Source organism: Sceloporus occidentalis, unplaced genomic scaffold, assembly GCF_023333645.1.
Source record: "Sceloporus occidentalis isolate IW3139 unplaced genomic scaffold, rSceOcc1.0.p SCAF_6, whole genome shotgun sequence".
Taxonomy (NCBI): Eukaryota; Metazoa; Chordata; class Lepidosauria; order Squamata; family Phrynosomatidae; genus Sceloporus; species Sceloporus occidentalis.
The window spans coordinates 6,004,666-6,024,433 of record NW_028316986.1 but is presented as its reverse complement, the minus strand read 5'-3'; the positions used below and the strand labels follow the sequence as shown (position 1 = coordinate 6,024,433).

The 19,768-nt window shown below is 42.3% G+C and overlaps 1 protein-coding gene across 1 annotated transcript in view; it reads right to left on the bottom strand.

The window, feature by feature from the left end:
- Positions 1-1,283: 1,283 nt before the first annotated feature.
- CUNH8orf74 (chromosome unknown C8orf74 homolog) overlaps positions 1,284-19,768 on the bottom strand; it is a 59,667-nt gene continuing 41,182 nt past the window's right edge. Inside the window, exons 4-5 of the mRNA XM_089528798.1 lie at positions 9,197-9,597; positions 1,284-1,922 (exon numbers count right to left, since the gene is read on the bottom strand). Coding sequence (XP_089384924.1) covers positions 1,656-1,922; positions 9,197-9,597 — 668 coding nt within the window. The 3' untranslated portion in view covers positions 1,284-1,655. The remainder of the gene's footprint in view (positions 1,923-9,196; positions 9,598-19,768) is intronic.

The following is a 19,768-nucleotide window of genomic DNA, read 5'->3' as shown; positions in this document are numbered from 1 at the left end:
GAGCTGCCACAGGGGATCAAGAAAAGAGGGATGCAAACCACAACAAACATCTTGAAACAATCAAGATGGAGTATCACAAGGCCCACTGTGAGCAAAAGAATATAAGTATGTAGCCACACTGCAGAAAGAAAGCAGTTTGACACCTCTTTGAATGACATGGCTTTATACTCTGGAATCCTGTGGAATCCTGGGATGTGTAGTTTGGTGAGGTTCTCAGCCTGGTTTGTCAGAGAGCTTGGTGCCTCAACCAAACCACACATCCTGGGATTGTGTAGGAGAGAGCCATAGCAATTGAAGTGGTGTCAGCCTACTTTATTTCTGCAGTGTAGCTACACTGGTCTCTGAACACTAAGCCATGTCTGGTGATGTCCAAAAATGACACACATTTAGAGACATATGTTGGCTTGAGTCTCTTTGCTGATAGACTTCTTTCCCTGTGAACAGAGAGAGAGATATAGGTCTTGTTCTTATTGTGCTGGTAAATCTGTTCCTGGAGTCTGCCATTTAAGATTTGTAAGGATGGGGGAAGAGGAGAGGTTTTGTGTGCTACATACTAGATAGACAGATAGACAGATAGACAGACAGACAGACAGACAGATAGACAGTGCAGTATACATGCTTATATTATTCCAGGTAGCAGAATCAATATACTATACTATACTATACTATACTATACTATACTATACTATGCACACACACACACACACATTCTGCTACCTGGAGTAATATAAGCATGTAGATTATATATATGTGTGTGTGTATGTATGTATTTCTGCAGTGTCAAGTAATCTAAGCATGTATACTCATATACTATATATGTATGTAGTATAGTATATATATGTATCGATTCTTTTACCTGGAATAATATAAACAAGTATACTGCATACATATATATGTAGTGTGTGTGTGTGTGTTTTGACTTTGTTACCTGGATGCATGTATATTGCATGTTTTATTTCTGCAGTATGGAGTAGTATAAGCATACATTCTATCTGTCTGTCTGTCTGTCTATCTATCTATCTATCTATCTATCTATCTATCTATCTATCTATCATACTGTGTGTGTGTGCCAAAAATAATAGGCTAGATATATTTCTCCATGATATATGAATCTTCCACCTTGAAAGATCCACCCATTCTTTTTTTTAAGGAGCAGTTATCCTACAAATTGTACAAGCCAGATTCAGGTTTGCCATCTCAGAGATGGAGTCCAACAGATAAGGAAAGTTGAAGACACAGCATAGGAAAATACAGCATTTTATTTGGTATTGTAATCTGCCTTGATCCTGCGGGAGAGTTGGCATATCAATAAAAATTTATTGTTATTATTATAAAAATCAGAAGGGAGGCGGTGGCTTCACTGCGACTCCAGTTCCTGGACCAATTTTGAGTTCATCTCCAAATTATCCCTCCTGTAAAACTCAGTGCATAATATATTCCCCACTCCAAAACAAGAGGGCCATTGGCTGCTTCTGCCTAAGGATAAGCATGGTCAAATTTGCCCAGCCATGGAAAAGTTTGTTTCCTTGACGACAACTCCCAGCATCCTTCAACCAGTGTGGGGGATTCTAGGAGTTGTAGGAACTTTCCCAAAGTATGTCCGTTTCAGGAAGAACTTGAATATCAAATCCTTGTTGCTGCTCATTTCTCATTTCTCATTTCTTCTTCTTCTGCTGCTTTTTTATCTTGTCCTCCCCCTTCTGCTGAGTTTTGGATGACTTATTCTGGACTTTGCTGCCTTTCCTTCCCTGGGCCTCAGGGCTGGGTGGCGGAGGGTAAGGGGCTGGCGGGTTCAGGATCAGGGCCCTTTTCTGGAGTTTGAGCTGCAAGATCTCAAAGGTGGTCTGGATCTCATGCTGGATAATATCCTGAAGAGTCTGGACCTGGGTCTTAATGGCTTCTGCGACGAGGCAGACAAGGGCCTAGAAAAGGAACGCAGGGCGCCTTAGAGCAAGATCAAAATGCACAAAGCAGTGACACTCTTACTGAGCCAACTCCAAAGCACAAAATACATCAGCTGAGAGCATTAGAGACCAGTTTCTTCCCTATCCAGATGATTTTTAAATTGTGAATTTTAAATTATGACTTTGAAATGTAGATTGTTTTAATATGTATGTCTCTTATTTTTTGTTTTAAACTGATGTGTGTTTTATCTACCATTACTACTACTAGTAGTGATAATAATATTCATTTCTTACCTGCCTCTCCCCATGGATGGAGGTGGGGAACTAAACCACAACTCTAGCATATATACAATGATCATATATTTATATGTAGTAACCACATTGCAGTAATACTCCAAAACACAACTCTAACATACATACAATGATCATATATTTATATGTAGTAACCACATTGCAGTAATGTTGCAAAACACAGAATACACAATCCAAAGTGCTATAGAAAACTATATATCCCAAATTATGCCCATGTGCTTCCTCTGGTCCTGACAACCTCTGCTCCTGTAAAATGATTTCCACAATCAGTAAATGGCAAAATGATTTCCACAAATTATTTTACTGGAACAGATGTTGTCAGGATCAGAGAAAGCACGTCGACATAGTTTGGGATACATAGTTTTCTATAGCACTTTGGATTGTGTCTTCTGTGTTTTGCAGTATTACAGCAACATGGTTATGTTATATAAATATATGATCGTTGCATATATGTTAGAGTTATGTTTTTATTCCTTTGGGACATTGTCGTAATATAGGCCTGGGATAGATGGGCCGGAAGCAGTGTGCCGCTGCTGATACTAGGGATTCAGAGCGTGCAGCAACCACACACTCCAGAATCCTAGTCCATATGGGCGGTGGCATCGTGATAGCATCCTGTCCACATGGGCACTGCCATGATGACATAAGGGACAAACAGCATACAAATGTCGCTGCGCGTTGCTTATGTCACCGGTGCGCCAATGGTGCACTCGTGACATCAGCCGGGCACCATAAAAAGAACTTGCTTTTCACAGGTTCTTTTTACTCCTGAGGGACGCCATGCATTTTGGCTGCTGCAGCGTCCCTACGGAGTTAAAACAGGAGCCTCCAATCTGCCATTTCAGGGCGGTTTGTTTTGCCCCATAGCTCATTATATTGTCAGTTTCTCCCAGCTCTTCTTTCTGTGTTTGTTATGAAAATCTCCTGTTGTGCGTTCTCTGCACAATATAGTCAAAACGCATTAATTAAAACATGCAACGGTTTAAAAGGGCAAATAAGACATACACATTCTAAAACGACCCATGTTTAAAATTCATGATTTGAAAATCATCTGGATAAGCCTGCTGGAACTGATGTTCTGTATCACTAATGTTGTGTATGCATTAATCTGTTGTTTTTCCCCACTTTGATCCATGGGGAGAGGCGGGTAATAAATATATCATCACCATCCAAGCTTTCAAAGCTTCACTGGCCTCTTCATCAGATATCAAAAGACACCTTAGTTTCTGATGTTTTTACTAATGGTGTACTTCATTGTCATCTCAAAATCCATGAGCAAGCACTTGCACCTGGTAATCTTCCTCCTCCTTCACCACATAGGGAGGTTGTGCCTCTATAACAGTAAAAATAACTAAAAGTTACAGTTACATCACAAAAGGAATGAGGTTATCCCTTGCTGTTGAGCAAAATGCATGGAACTGTAAGTGATTTTCTTTCTGCAGTTGTAAAAAAAAATTTCACCTCATGTGTGTACACTTTAGTAAGAGCATTATATATATATATATATATATATATATATATATATATATATTAGTTGCATATTATTATTATTATTATTATTATTATTATTATTATTCCCACCTTCCCCCTGGTACAGGGACTCAAGGCAGCTAACAAAATTTAAAACAGTCCAAGTTTACAGCAATACAAAGCATTAAAAATACAAATTTTAAAAAACAAACAATTTCAAAAGGTTAAAGACACTACATATTGAAATTTGAAATTTACTCAACTGAAGAACCCTCAGCTGCATCTGCACTGCAGAAATAATCCAGTTTGACACTAGTGTCCCAGTGCTACGGAAATAATGGGAATTATATTTTGTTGTGGCACCAGAGCTCTCTGAGAAGACTAAATATCGCACAAAACTACAGTTTCCAAAATCCGATAACACTGAGCCATGGTAGTTAAAGTGATGTCAAACTGGATTATTTCTCCAGTGCGTATGCAGCCTTAGCGTGGCAAAACGGAAATGATAGTACCCGGGACTTTCTGATTGCTCTGTCATTCCTATGTTAGGAGGAATCATAGCACTGAAACCTCTTGCTTTCATTAGAAGTACTGAATTCCAAGACCTGTTTGGTGTAACCTTTCCCATTGTCCTGTCAAGAAGACTGGTTATTTTGAAATCTATTTGGACTGGTTACCATTGCAACTACCCACAATTTATGTTTTAGGTGCTTTTCTAACTGTTGATGAATTACAGCTTTGATTCTTATTTAAACAATTGCTATCTTTATGTTCAAGAGAGCCAGTGTGTTGTAGTGGTTTCAGCTTTCAATTATGCCTGTGGAGACCAGGATTTGAATCCTGGCTTGGCCATGTAAACTCACCACATCCTGAGGTTTCTGGGCCAAAACCTGAGACCTAGGGATGGCCCCTTGTGATACCATTAAGAGTTACGCATCAACTACCAAACCACAGTTGTTCACGCACACACACAATCTTTTCCTGTTTGGAAATTAAGAGAGAAATCTGAAATAATGGGTGTGATTTCAAAGTGAATCAGGGCAATTCTCACCTGCACTGAGACTGCCTAAAGAACACTTAATCTAGCCTACTTGCTTCTAGCTAGAAAGTAGATGCAGAGCAGAGTAGAAAATAAGCCCTGGCAACACACAGCTGGAGAGAGAAGGAAGAAACTCACTAAGTACGTAAATGCATAGACTTTCAGGAGCGCTCTTTCTCCTTGCAGCAGCCAACAGATGAATCCTTGCAAATTGTTGCAAGCTGAGCTAGGGATGTGCACCTAGCTCTTTCCTCTTGCCCAACAAAACTGGAGAATTTGCACTCTTGCCTCCCACCTGGAGATGACCCACGGAGACTCAGATCTGGCAACCCTAGGCCTCATTCCCACCCACAAATAAATCAGTTTGCGATCCGAATCGATGGATCGATTTGACAGCCAAGCGTGGTTCACACTACATTTGCCCTGATCACATTTTCCCCCTGTAAAATAACCCACTTGTGGTTCACAGTCACAAATGAATCAATTCAAAATGGACTCACTCCAGCCGGTCAAAGGGCAAATTTAAATCGATTCTGATCTGCATCTGGTTCTCACTTGCATGGATTCGATTTATCCAAAAAGATGTGCAAAAAATCAGCATCAAAAAGAGGCAGGTTAAATGGGTCTAGTGCACGGCCCCTCTCTCTGAATCACTTCAGCAATTCAGTTTGAGTGGGAACCAGGGTCAATTGGACTGGTTCAAACTGATTTGCAATTTGGTTTAAAAGGTAGTGGGAATCAGGCCCTAGTGAAGACAATACATCTTCCAAACTTGAAAGAATCTGTTCACAGTGCTGAACCCTCCTCCACAATAGGCTCAGGATCTGGGATAGCAGCTTTAAAGTTCAGACTAAAACCCAAAGAAGTCTCCAGTCAGCATGGCACGACATATGCCCTCGGTGGCTAAGTTTACATACACCCTGCCTGTTCCAGGAGCCCAGGGTGGGTCTTGGGAACAGAACTCCAGTTTGCTATTGAAGCTGGGTTGGGGCCAAAAAAATAGTGTGGGATTGTATGTGGGTCAGGATGGCAGCATGTGTGCATGTATATAGAGACACCTGTCAACAGAAGCCACTGGGCTGCTGTGATGCTTTGGCCTCCAGCCAATCTCCCAGCAGCTATTGAGGTTGGAAGAGATCCATTAGATCTCAGGGGCCTTCTGTGATGGTGGTGGGACCAAATCCAAGACCCACTGAGAGAATTTGGGAACACTGAATCCTGGGGAGTGTCCCATTTTACACCCAGGGTGGTATGCTGGCAGAGCTACTGAACACACAGGATTCACACCAAGGCTCTCAACGCTTGGGTTCAAAAGGTGACATTTTTGCTTTGCCTTGCATTCACCTGCAGTTATTGGCCAGGTGACAAGTTGCAGATGCCACACATGCAAAGGCTTTATTTTTAATAAACGGGCCATTAATTCCCCTCCGACACTAGAAACGCCTCAGAGTTTCATTCCATTTCCCCAAACAAAAATACGCTTCAGGGCAGAGAAGAACAGGCAAAAGCAAGCCTGGGCAGGTGGAAGGGTTCCACCTCTCTTGCGTGATAAATTCGTCACAGCTTGGTTAGTCAAATTACGGCTGGCAAGGAGAGAGAAAAATTACTAGAAGAGGGAGCCAAGGACATAAGCCTGAAAAGCTGTCCCTTTGTAGTCCAAACTGAGAGATCAGAGCCAAATTCTGCAAATTCATAGGACTTTAGGGCTATAATTATTTTAAAAAATTGGACTACAGCTCCCATAATCCCCCGGGCACCGACACTGTAGAAATAATGCAGTTTGACACCAGTTTAAGTGCTGAAGCTCCATCCTATGGGATCCTGGGATTTGTAATTTTACAAAGTCTTTAGACATCTCTGCCAAAGAGTGCTGGTGGCTACCAAACAGCAAACACATTAGGCAATGGGCTTGAGGTGAGGGCTGAGGTCTGCTCAGCAGCTTGTCCCCACTGCACATCAGAGGAGCCTTCTAAAGTTTTGAAAAGCTTTAGAAGGATCCTTCCATTTCAAGCCCATTGCCTAATGCATTTGCTGGTCTCCTCCAAGAAACATGCCCCATGTCCTGGGAATGGATCTTGCCTGCTGCTCAAAGTGGATGGCACCAGCAGGTCAGTCCCTAAAACTATACAAGTCTTAAGTCAAATCGAGTCTGTGTGTCATTTTTGCTAAGTCAAGTCATTGAAGTAACTTAAGTCTGACTTAAGACCAAGTGAATTGACTTGAGTCTACATCACTGCTTTTTACCATCTTGATCACCCAATTCTGGACACATTCCAGTTTGTCAACATCCTTCTTAAACTGTGATGCCCAGAACTGGACATTGCAAGCGGGACAAAATTATGGAATGTGGGATCAGTTTGCAGGCAGAAGGCAAATTTGTTTTTGTTGCTGTGTGTTTTCAAGTCATTTCCGACTTATGATGACCCTAAGGCAAACCTATCACTGGGTTTTCTTGGCAAGAGTCGTCAGAGGGGGTTTACCACTGCCATCCTCTGAAGCTGAGAGAGTGTGACTTGCTCAAGGTCATTCCGTGGGTTTAATGGCTGAACTGGGAATTGAATCCTCACTTGGCCACAGAAGCCCACTGGGTGACCCTGGGCAAGTCACACTCTCTCAGCCTCAGAGGGAGGGAAAGGTAAAATTCTGAAGACACGTTTCCAAATGATTGGTTTGCCATAGGGTCACCATAAGTTGGAACTGACTTGAAGGTACACAACAACAACAACAACAACAAGGGGACTCATGTTACAGAGGGGAAAGGTAGATGAGGGAATTCCTTTCTTTCTTTCTTTCTTTCTTTCTTTCTTTCTTTCTTTCTTATAATACTATAACCTGGGGGCATTGACTGAAGCTTCATTGCTGATGGGAGATGCAGGCCAGATGAAAAGAAATACAGTGGGCCCTTGGTATCTGCTGGGGTTTGTTCCCAGGAATCCCCATGGATACTAAAATCCGTGGATGCTCAAGTCCCATTAAATGCAATGGCACTGTGAAATGTCTCCTTTATATAAAATTGGAAAAACAAGGTTTGCTTTGGGAATTTATATATTCTTTGAATATTTTCGAGCCGTGGCTGCTTGAATCCACAGATAAAAAAATCTGTGGATACCAAGGTCCAACCGTATTGCTTCAAAAAGTGCCTAGTGAACAACACCTACAATTAAAAAAATAAAAATTAAATTAAAACAGTTTAAAAAATCCAGGTCAGCATCTGTGAAGAAAACCAAACTGATTTTTTTTTCTTTTAAAAAGATCTCTCAGAAATGGTGCCACCAATGTAATGGGCCTGCACTCTTAGGCAAGAAAGTAAGCCAGGCTTCCTTGAGCAATCTGAAAGCAGAGGGAGGACAAGTTCATATAAGTGCCATCAGTCCTTTAGCCATCCTGATCTGAACCATTTAAAGGCTTTCACTGGCACTTGTAATTTCGGTGTGGAAACCAACCAGCAACCATTTTAACCATGTACTCAAGAGTCATGATCCTGAAGCATCTTTTTTCTTGTGCCTCTGCTTTCTCTCTGGATGCATCTACATAGCAGAATTAATACAGTTTGACACTGTTTTATTTCTCATGGCTCAGTGCAATAGAATTCTAAGATATGTTGTTTTCTGAGATACTTAACCTTCTTTGGCAGAGAGCTCTGGGTCCACAGCAAATTACAAATCTCAGGATTCCATAGGATGGGATCATGCCAGTTAAAGTGGTGTGAAGCTAAATGAATTCTGCAGTGTGGCAGCAGACATCTGTGGCTGCTTTATGTGCTGGATTTAGTGACTTTCAATTTAAGGGCCAGAATACTGTGGGATCAACCCAGAGTATTCTGGCCAGTTATATTTGAAATATAAGCTGGAAGCAGCCACAGCTGATACTTAATGTGCAAAATGAAATGATATCACCAGGAACCACATGCAGGTCTCCGGTTTTGGCCTGGGTTGCATACACAGTGCAGAAATCATCTGGTTTGACGCTACTTTAACAGCCATGGGTCAATGCTGTGGAATTCTGGGAACTGCAGTTGTTGTGACACCAGAGCTTTGCAGGACAAGTTCATACAAGTGCCAGCAGTCCTTTAGCCAACCTGATCCAAACCATGTAAAGACTTTCACTGGCACTTTTAATTTTGGTGTGGAAACCATATAACCATCTTGACCATGCAATCCAGAGTCATGATCCTCAAGCATCTTTTCAATTCCCAAAATTTGCAATTTTGCAAGTCCCAAAATTCCGTAGCATTGACCCATGACTGTTAAAGTGGTATCAAACCAGATTATTTCTCTAGTGTGGATGCTTTGCTCTGGTGCCACAACAAACTGCAATTCTCAGAATTTCATAATATTGACTCATGACTGTTAAAGTGGTGTAAAACTGGATTATTTCTGCAGTGTGGATGAAGCCCTGGAAACCTCAGGACCTGGGATGAACTGGCAACTCTATGAAGGACATCTCTGTCACAACTTTCCTTCTGGTTTACCTCTTTGCTCAGGCCGTCGGCTTGGCTTTTGACACTTTGGTACACCTCCTGCAGCAAATTTTCTCTCTGCGCATGCAAGGTTTCTCGGATGTGCTCCATGTCAGCCCGTTTTTCATCTTCAGCAGCCGACAAGGCAGCCAGCTTCTGCTCATATTTCCAGGCTTCCAGCTCCATGCCTTCTCTCAGAGGTAGAGGACTAGGGGGAGCATGGATGTCCAAATTGCCAAAGGTTTGATGGCGGTCTCTTTCCCGGGTCAGCACAAATTGGTATAACGAATAATGCTTTATGAGCGTGTTGTGGAAGTAATCGTAGATGGCACGCAGGTTCAATGGAGGCAGCTTCACCCGAAAGGTAGAAAGCTTCTCTTGAAGGATTTTGATGGCTTGTGAAGGAGGCAATCCTGTAGTGAGACAGTGGTGAGAGGGGACTATTATTATTATTATTATTATTATTATTATTATTATTATTTAATTTCCCCCCATTTAAACTCAAGGTGGCTCACAATTTAAAAGAACAATACAATTCAAAATGTACAAGAAGAAAGCATTATTTGCATTTTTACTATTTGCAACTATTTGCATTATTATTTGCATCATTAAAACAATTTACATTCAGTAAAAGAATAAAATGCAATTTAAAAGATACCCAAAAATGACCTTAAAACCAGACCTTCCATTCCATTAAAACAATACAGCACCCACTAGTCTGTTTGTTAAAAACTTTCTATTTTAAAAAGACATTTTTAAAATGTTGGAATAACAAAGGTTTAGCTAGTATACAATAATATACAAGTAAAAACCCATAACTTATGATAATATACAGGTGCAAGCCTACGGAAATATGCAGCTATAGGCCCAATGGCCAATGATAATATACATTTATAGGTATAAGGCCTGCAGCTCTGAAAAAGTAACTCATGGTACAGTGGTTTGAGCATTGAACTACAACTCTGGAGCTGATGGTTCAATTTCCCGCTTGGCCATGATACCTACTGGGTGACCCCTGGGCAAGTCACACTCTCTCAGCCTCAGAGGATGGCAATGGCAAACCTCCTCTGAACAAATCTTGCTAAGAAGCCCCCATGATAATGTTTGCCTTGGGGTCACTATAAGTCGGAAACGGTTGTGCAGAAGAGGGAATTTGAGCAGGTCGGCACACAACCAGGTAAGAAGCAGCACCTGCTGAAATTATTTTTTACACAGCCATTAAAGATATAGGAGCCCTCTCTAGTTTTCATTGTAGCAACCCTAGTTACAGGGCACACATGTTTTTTTCAATATATAGTTGTCATTTTCATGTGCCTTCAAGTTTGTTTCATCACCCATTTCTCACTCATGGAGACCTTAAGGCAAACCACCACTCTCTAAGGGAGTGCATTCCACTGTCGAACAGCCTTTACTGTCAGGAAGTTCCTCCTAATGTTGAGGTGGAATCTCTTTTCCTGGAGCTTGCATCCATTGTTCTGGTTCCTGTTCTCTGGAGCAGCAGAAAACAAGCTTGCTCCCTCCTCAATATGACATCCCTTCAAATATTTAAACAGGGCTATCATATCACCTCTTAACCGTCTCTTCTCCAAGCTAAACATCCCCAGCTCCCTGAGTCGTTCCTCATAGGACATGGTTTCCAGACCCTTCACCATTTTAGTCACCTTCCTTTGGACACACTCCAGTTTTTCAACATCCTTTTTGAATTGTGGTGCCCAGAACTGGACACAATATTCCAGGTGGGGAGTCATATAGTCCAACACTCAAACCACTAAACCACACTATGCACAACATTACAAAGTAGCTAAAATGTTTCAGTTACACTGCAGAAGAACTAAAGTTACCCCTCATTGAGTCACAGTTTTTAATGTAGTGTTATTGTTACTTGACTATTGCGGGAAATGAATTGATGATGAGAAACTAGCTATTAGAGTACCTAGCTTCCAAGATTGGAGAGTTTTGGCTTTTCCTGATGCATCTTTCAGTGTATGAGTGTTTATTTCCTTCTGTTACTAAAAGCAGTGTCATTGTAAAGAGCAGTCACTCACCAGGTGGTTTTAAAGAGCCTAGATTTCTTCAAAGTGCAATGCAAGAACACACATGATACTAGATGGATGTTTAAAGAAGGAGAGAACATGACAGGGCTTTTGAATGTCAATGCAAAGAAAACAGGTGTTTAAGCCCAACTAAACATTAGGAAGAAAAAACCCATTGATTGGAAGAGCTGTTAAACATTAGAATGGACTACAGGTTTCATCTCCCTTATCCGAAATGCTGGGGACCAGACATGTTTTGGTTCCTATGGCCCAATGCTATGGAATTCTGGGATTTGTAGGTTTGTGAGATATATAGAGTCAGGGAGCTCTGGGGCCACAACAAACTACAAAGCCCAGGATCCCATAGCCATGGCAGTTAAAGCAGTATCAAACGGTTTTAATTCTGCAGTGTAGATGTAGTCTTATAAGGCTGTCTATGGACCTGTACAGACAGGCCAAAATAAAGCTGCTTTGGATCACTTTGGAGGTATGCTGTTTAAATGACACACGCATCATAAGAGGACTGGAGCATGGCTTTGGCATGGCTTCTGGCCTCTTAGGCCAATGCATCATTGAGCAGGCTGGACTTTTTGTGTTTTGATATATTTAGTGAAAGGGTCTTTTACAGCATTTTAATGCCTATTCTAAATTAATGTATTATGCCATATGGTGTTTTTTTGTTGTTCTTATTGTGTGCCTTCTAGTCGTTTCCAACTTATGGTGACCATATAATGGGGTTTTCTGGGCAAATTTCTTCAGAAGGGGTTTGTCACTGCCATCCTCTGAGACTGAGAGAGTGTGACTTGTCTGAGGTCTTCCAATTGGTTTACATGGCCAGGTTGTGATTTGAACCTTGGCCTCCAGAGTCATAGTCCAACCCTTAAGCCACTTCACCATGCCGGTTCTCACAGTGCAGTGCTTTACTAGATATTTTATGTATTCTTCCAATTTTAGTGCATGTGCTGCTGAAGCAAGCACCTTTACTAGATATTTTCATGTTATGTAAGTGGCTTGGTATCCCAGTCTTGGGGGAAAGGCCTGCTTGAATGAAAAGGCCTGTAGCTGAAGGACAACTGAGAGGGACCTGTCCTAACCAGAATACTCAGCTGGAATACTTTGTCCAGTTCTGGGAACCACAATTCAAGATGAACGTTGACAAGCTGGAGCATCTCCAGAGGAGGGCAACCAAAATGGGAACCATGAAGCCCTATGAGGAGAGACTTAGGGAGATGGATATGTTTAGCCTGGAGAAGAGAAGGTTAAGGGGTGACACGATAGTCCTGTTTAAATATTTGAAGCGATATCATATTGAGGATGGAGCAAGCTTGTTTTCTGCTGTTCCAGAGACTAGGATACAGAGCAATGGATTCAAGCTACAGGAAAAGAGATTCCACCTAAGCATTAAGAAGAACTTATCATAAGAGCAAGAGCAATAGCCGCTTAATTTATATACCGCTTCATGCAGTCTCTAAGTGGTTTACAATTGTAAGCCAATTGCCTGCAACAAGCTGGGTACTCATTTTAATGACCTCAGAAGGATGCAAGCCTGAGTCGAGCTGTTTGAAAGTGGAATAGATTGCCTTGAAGGGGTTTGGATCCTCCTTCTTTGGAGGTCTTTACAAACAGTGGCTGGATGGCCATCTGTCAGGAGTTTTTAAATTGTATTTTCCTGCATGGCAGAATCGCCCTTGGAGTCACTTCCAACTCTGTGATTCTATGATTCTATAGTGTGGTCCGCACTCCCCACACCTCCCTAGTGACACAACTGGCTAATCATGTTTTTGCCTCTTTAAGTCCCTTCCAACTGTATGATTCTACAATTCTGTTATCTCCTTGAGTCTCCATATGTTATGGAATCTATGAAATTCCATTGTAGGTTTCAACACCTTGTGTAGGTCCTTTAAAATTCATGCTAGAACCCAGAGCGGATTGGGGGCAAATCACTGAGGTGGCAGGGGGCAGATCTAGCCAGGATAACCCCAACCAGTTCTTTCCCTCCCACATATTTCGTCTGTGCCCCAGTGTCATGCCTTCACAGGGCTAACAGTGTCACAATAGGAGAGCAGACATTTTGGAGCCAGCGTGATGGAACAAACCTGCTAATTAGCACTGAGCAATATTTATTTTATGGGACACCTAAAGGTGAGATCATTTATTATACAACCCAGTTGATCTGTAAAGGTTCCCATTTCAGGCTGGGTGGAGACGAGAAGCTCCATGTTCCGTTGGGCTATTGTTTATTTAAAGGCTGACACTGGGTCAATAACGTAGCACTATAAAGATGCCAATAAATATGGATTCAGGATTAGATGGGTTGAAAGAAGAAAGGGCTCCCTTCCAGACCTAAAGCTCCAACAAATTCAAATTTGAGAAAGGCTTAAAGCAAACAATGAGAAATGACTTCTTTTTCACAGCTTCTTTTAAATATACTCCGAGCCTTCATCATTTTGCAGGAGAGAAAGGAGTGGCCCGATTTATCCCTGTTTGCTTTAAATCTCTTACTCGAAAGCCATACCCGGAGGCTCAGTATGTATATATAAAAAAGAGCCAATAAAAACAGCCAAGTAACAGCTCCATAAAATACGAACTGCATCACGGCACCATTCAGAGGCACAGAAGAATTTGGAGTATTACTGTGCTGAACAGACTAATTAATATGTGTTCCTATAACTTTTGCTTTGGCAAACAGAATCAATCGATTTTGAAAAATTAGCAGAACTGCCCAGTTTTACTTGGTATAGTTTTTGGAGTGCTCCATTAGAAGACCCCCTAAAATGGATTTCATGTACATCATGCAGCAAATATAGTAAATCAAATGACCTCAAACATACACTTCTGTTTTGTGAAAACCTGCTTAGCTGTGTACATCTTGCTATTTCATTGAAATTAACTGGATGTCCCATCAGCCACCCCCATGATGATTTCACACATGTCACACAGTCTTTGTTAGCATCCATTGCTCTGTGTCCCAATAAACAAGCTTGCTCCATTCTCAATATAACACCTCTTCATGACTATCCTGTCATCTCTTAACGTTTTCTTCTCCAGATTAAACATACCCAGCAACCTAAATTGCTCCTCATAGGGTTTGGTGGTTTCCAGACCCTTCACTATTTTGGTTGCCCTTCTCTTGAATTGTGGTGCCAAACATAACAGCCAAATTTAGTGAAAATCTGTTTAGCTGTTTTGTGTTATGCAGTAACAAACTGACAGAATTCTGGATTCTGAGTTATGTAGTAACAAAATGACAGACATAGGGATGATGAGCATTTTGGTTTCAATCCTATTTCTGGCCTCAACTAGAGTAGAGCCAGCATGGCATAATGGTTTGAGTGTTAGACTACAACTCTGGAGACCAGGGTTCAATTCCATGCTCATCATAAAATCCACTGGGTTATCTTACATAAGCCACACTCTCTCAGCATCAGAAGAAGACAATGGCAAATCTTCTTTGACCAGAATGCCCTGGGACACAGAGAGTCAATTTGGGCATCTCAGTCCACCAGCCATCAGCAGCAAGTAGACCAGAGCCTTTCTCTCCTATAGTGGCCCAATCTATTCCTTGAAGCTCCAAGTCTGGGAGAGACATCAGGAATTACCGCACTGGGGTGATACCACTAGTGATACCACTGGAGATATTTTTTTCATTGGGGTCCAAATTCCAGTGTCCAGGGTCAGCATAGCCATTTAGATTAAGGCTAATTGAAAGTTGACTTGATGGCAAATAACAACAACAATTTGTTTGACTCCATAGCAACATTTTATATCCCAGGGCAGCATACATCTCATCTGTATGTGTTCATGGTTTTAATCATTTTGACCTATCCACTTTGAACTCAGGACTTTATCTCACCTGCCTGCTGTCCTGCCACAATCCCACTAGTTCAGGGGTTCCCAACTTGGGGAACCCAAGAAGTGGAACTGGAGTGGAAAGGATCTGTTTCACAAACACAGTCAGGGACTAGTAGTGAGGCTGACAGCCTATTGACAGGTTTTCCCCATCGCTGAAAATGTGCACTACAGGTACAAATGGAATGAAAACCAGCAGCAGAATATGATGTTGTTTGATAAGTACCAGCCAAATACACTTTTATCCTGTTAAAAGTATGCTTTTATAGCCTTGTGTGATAAAGGGGCTTTACAGACCAGTATTATACACTGGCATGGGGGTATGACATATGCATGCCGGCCACCCTGACTCTGCCCCAACTCTGCTCCCACGTTGTCAACATGCCGCCCACCTGACCAGATGGCAGATGCCATCACACTGCATCTTCTGTGCAGAGCTCACATGCACTGTGTCAAAGAAGCAGCAAAAAGCTGCTGCCACTGTGGCAAAGGCACCCTTTCTGCGGTGCAAGAAGGAGCTTCTTTTTGCGGTTTCTTTTTGCACTGTGGAAATGCTAGATTGGGGTCATGGTGCGTGATTGTCATGGCGAGGAAAGGGGCCACACAGAGCCACCTCTTAGGGGCCATCTATTGAGCCCCAAAGTCTTCAGTTTGCAGCAACTGAAGTTGGCTGAGGACAAAGGGGGAAAGTGGGAGGAGGAAAAAAATAGGATATTTTAAAAGCTTAGGATGAGAGAGGATGGTTCATGTGAAATTGGGACAGCTGGAGGATATGGCACATGGAGGGCTGTCCCAGTGCAGCAGTGAATCCGCTTTGGGATCTAGTGTCAGTATTAAAGGAATTCCGTTGACCTGGAGGCCACCAGCTGCCATTGCTTGAAATCCAGGGCTCAAGCCCTTTGGGCAGGCAGAGGTTATACATGGGCAATTGATATAGAGACAATAAGGTCTTGCAGGCCTTAGAGGACACACAGGTGTGATTTGGCAACCTTCAGTGCATCAGGAAGATGGCCCTTGCCTCACCTTTCCCCTTGTGTACATTCTCTCTCAGAGTTTGCATGTGTCTTCTTGAGACTCTGCAAATCACCATAAACAAACAAGCCTCCACATTTCCCAGCTTGGAGATTAGATCCTCCTAATGGGTATTTGGCTGGGGTAGTGCATTAAGAAAGCAGCCTTCGCCTTTGCTGCACACCTCTTCCTTCATTTTTGAGTATTTGCCATTGCCCCTTCCCTGCCCGTTTTAATCACTGACAAGGTTGCATCTACACTGCAGAATTAATGCAGTTTGACACTGATTTAACCACCATAGCTCCACCTTATGGAATCCTGGGATTTATAGTTTGTTGGGGCTCCAGAACTCACTGATGGAGAAGGCTACATATCTCACAAACCTACAAATACCATAATTCCATACCAGTGACCCATTACAGTTAAAGTGGTGTCAAACTGCATTAATTCTGCAGTGTAGATGCAGCCTGAGTGAGCACCTCCAAAGGGTTAGCATTGCTCCCCTTCAAGGGGACTTTGAAGGGCAACATACCCCCACAAGTCACCCCCTCTGAATTTATTTTTAAATGGGGGTTTTTGGAGTCTCAGAAATGGCCTTGGAGGGCCACATACTTATAGCCTTTGGGACACACTTTCCACACCCTTTTCAAAATTGTGGTGCTTAAAAGAGCAATATTCAGGCTGGAGAAACACCTTGACATGGGAGACAGCAAATTTGCAATGGAACAAAAGAATGGAGAAACACCATGAAGTGTTGGTGACACTTCTAACTTTCACAAGCAAAGCTGTCAGCCGTGAAATTCTGACAAAGTAGGGCTTCTGGAGTCGAAGTGAAAGGTTAGGAAAACAGAGAGAATTTGGTGTCACTGAAGATCTAACTCATCTTTCAACCAGCTTGGTGCCCTCCAGATATGTTGTACTACAACTCCTATGCTGGCTGGGGTGGCGGTGGGAGCTGTAGTTGAATGCAATTGGAGCACACATGGCAAGAACCCCTTTGGGAGCAGAGTTTGCCAAAGTTACTTTTTTGGACTACAGCTTCCAGCATACTCTGCCAGAAAGGCCAATGAGCAGCTGCAGACATCTATGCACAATATCTTATTTGGCTTTAAGCAGAACAACCCAGTCTTTGGGTGGTGAGATTCCAAGACAGCTGTGCCAAAGGCCCCTTCAGGGTGTGCTTTTTAAGCCCCTACAAAATGTCATTTTACAACGTGAGCTGTCTTTATTCATTGTAAAGTTGTGATGCCTAATCTGAAATGGATTCTTGTTTGTTTTTTCTTTATTTCTGGAGCTTAACTCCTGGCTTCCTCTCACTTTTTGGAGAGGCTTCCATTGCTTTGATTCGGTTGGGCTGATTGCAAAAGAAGGTGGAAAAATATTACAGTACTCTGAATTTCTGGCAAGGTAAGCGCAGAAGTCTTCTGTTCAGTAGCTTGCCTCTGGTCGTTCCCACCCACCATCACATACACCCTCCAACACAATGAATGGGGAAAAAAGTAAATGCATGTATGATCACGATATGAAAGGAAAGCAGAAAGTAAGCAATTGGATAATCCTACATGCATCCAGGATGGAGTAGTGGGATGTGTGCAGGAACGTTCCTATATCTGGACAAACAGTGAATTAAAGGGGGGAGGGAGCAATCCGTATTCAGATGTATCCACATAGATGTACAATGTACTTTGCATATTGATGGTAATCTGGGTATCCACCAAAATATCCTAACCAACCAAGGTTCCTCCTTGACATCCTAGTCTATCAGGGTTCCTCATGATTGTCAGCTGAGCAGCCACTGGGAGGTATAGCCAATGGGTATGGTATCATGACTTGTGAGTTTCACCCACATGCCAAACACATAATCATAGCACCTCGGCAGCATGAAATGTGGACTTTCCTATATGAATCTCATGACATTAAGAATTGCCTGAGTTCCCCCCCCCCCCCCCTCTGTATCCTCTTTAGAGTCACTACCTTTAGAGATTGTGGGCTTGGGGACAGAGACAGTCTTGACTTGTTTTTTGTGATATGCTCATAGCGGGTATGAGAGTCTTTCCAGCCAGGTAAAAATATTATTTATATCTAAATGTATTTGTTTATAAGAGCTTGTAGCACAAAGCTTGTAACACAAAGCTTGTAGCACAAAGAAAGAGAGCTTGTAGTACAAAGAAAGACATTTCCAACTTTCTTTGAGACTAAATGCAAGAAAGAAGTTAGCAGCATGAGCATTCGTAGACTTAAGTCTACTTTCTCAGTCTACAAAAGCTCATGCAATTAGGGGCTGAACTGATCGCCCCTTTCAGTGGTCCTTTTGGCCCCAATCTGGCATTTCCATGGTGAAAAAGGAGCCACAAAAGGAGCTGCATTATTTCTACAGTGTTGATGCACCTTCTGGCATGCCTTTTGGCATTGTGCCATCTGGACGCAGTACCAAAGGAGCACCATGACACTGTCCACCATGTGGTTGGGTGCATGGTGTGACAGTGGCGTCAGGGCAGAGTCGGGGCTTGCTTCATGTGGATACCACATCCCCACTCTGCCCTGAGACCAGCATATAACACCGGTCTGTACAGCCTTTTAGTCTCAAAGGTGCTACGGGATCTCTTTACATACTGATTTTACAGACTAACAAGGCTATACCTTTAAATTTATATATAGATATACAAAATATATAAAACAGTAGCATAGTACAGGATCTGGTAGCTAGCAACAGTTTCACAAAAATTGTGTACACTGCTGTTCCAAAAGGTAAACTTTTCTACCGCGCACAGATTCTGAGATAAGATACAGAGACAGAACCTTGGCATGCAAACCTTATTGATTATCAAAAGGACATGCAAAAGAGCTAGCTGGATTTAAATCCAATTTAAATACTCAACCCCCAATAGCCGGTATCTAATCTTTCTGAGATGAGAGATGGGGAGGAAATTGCACCCTCCTCAACATGCCTACAACCTGGACTGAAATTGCCAGCTGTTTGACCTATTTAAAAGCTAACAGCCAAACAACTAGGGAGACTAGCCTGGATTCTAGGCCTGGCCTTCACTCAACCATGTCAATTTCTATATGTTATGAGCTTATTGAAAATCTGGGAAAGCATTCAGTTTCACAGATCTCCTCCCCATCACATGCATTGCGACATCCCAGAAGTAGAATTCCCAGATCTCAGGGCTTAGACTTTTTCGGTGTCTCAAGGCAAGGCAGAGGAATCTCAGAGTAAGAGCACTGTCTTTGAAAGTAGGTGTACGTAAGTTATATTCTCTTTAATACATATGTAGTGGTAACTGTGATGGCCAAGAGATGTGTGGCCTCCACCTACATTGACAGCCCTCCAAACCAAATGAACTACAGGGAGACAACATCTATACAAAAGGTAAGCCTGCGACTCCAGCATAATCACTCTTTCTTCCCCTTGTATGATTCTACGAGAACATCCTTTGCCTGATGAAAGCCAACGGAGCTTTGAAAGCTTGCGTGATTTGTTTTGTGCATTTTGGCTGCCCAGTACAGATACCACTCTTTTGCAGTTTTCATTCTTGTCAGATTGGTGCATTTGTGAGTGCCATACTGTGACAAACTGTGGCTGACATTTAATGTATGGTACTTAATGACACTGGTGGGACTGAACTCAAGCAGCAGTAGAGTTGGCCCTTGGTATCTGCTACGGTTTGATTCCAGGATAAGATGACCA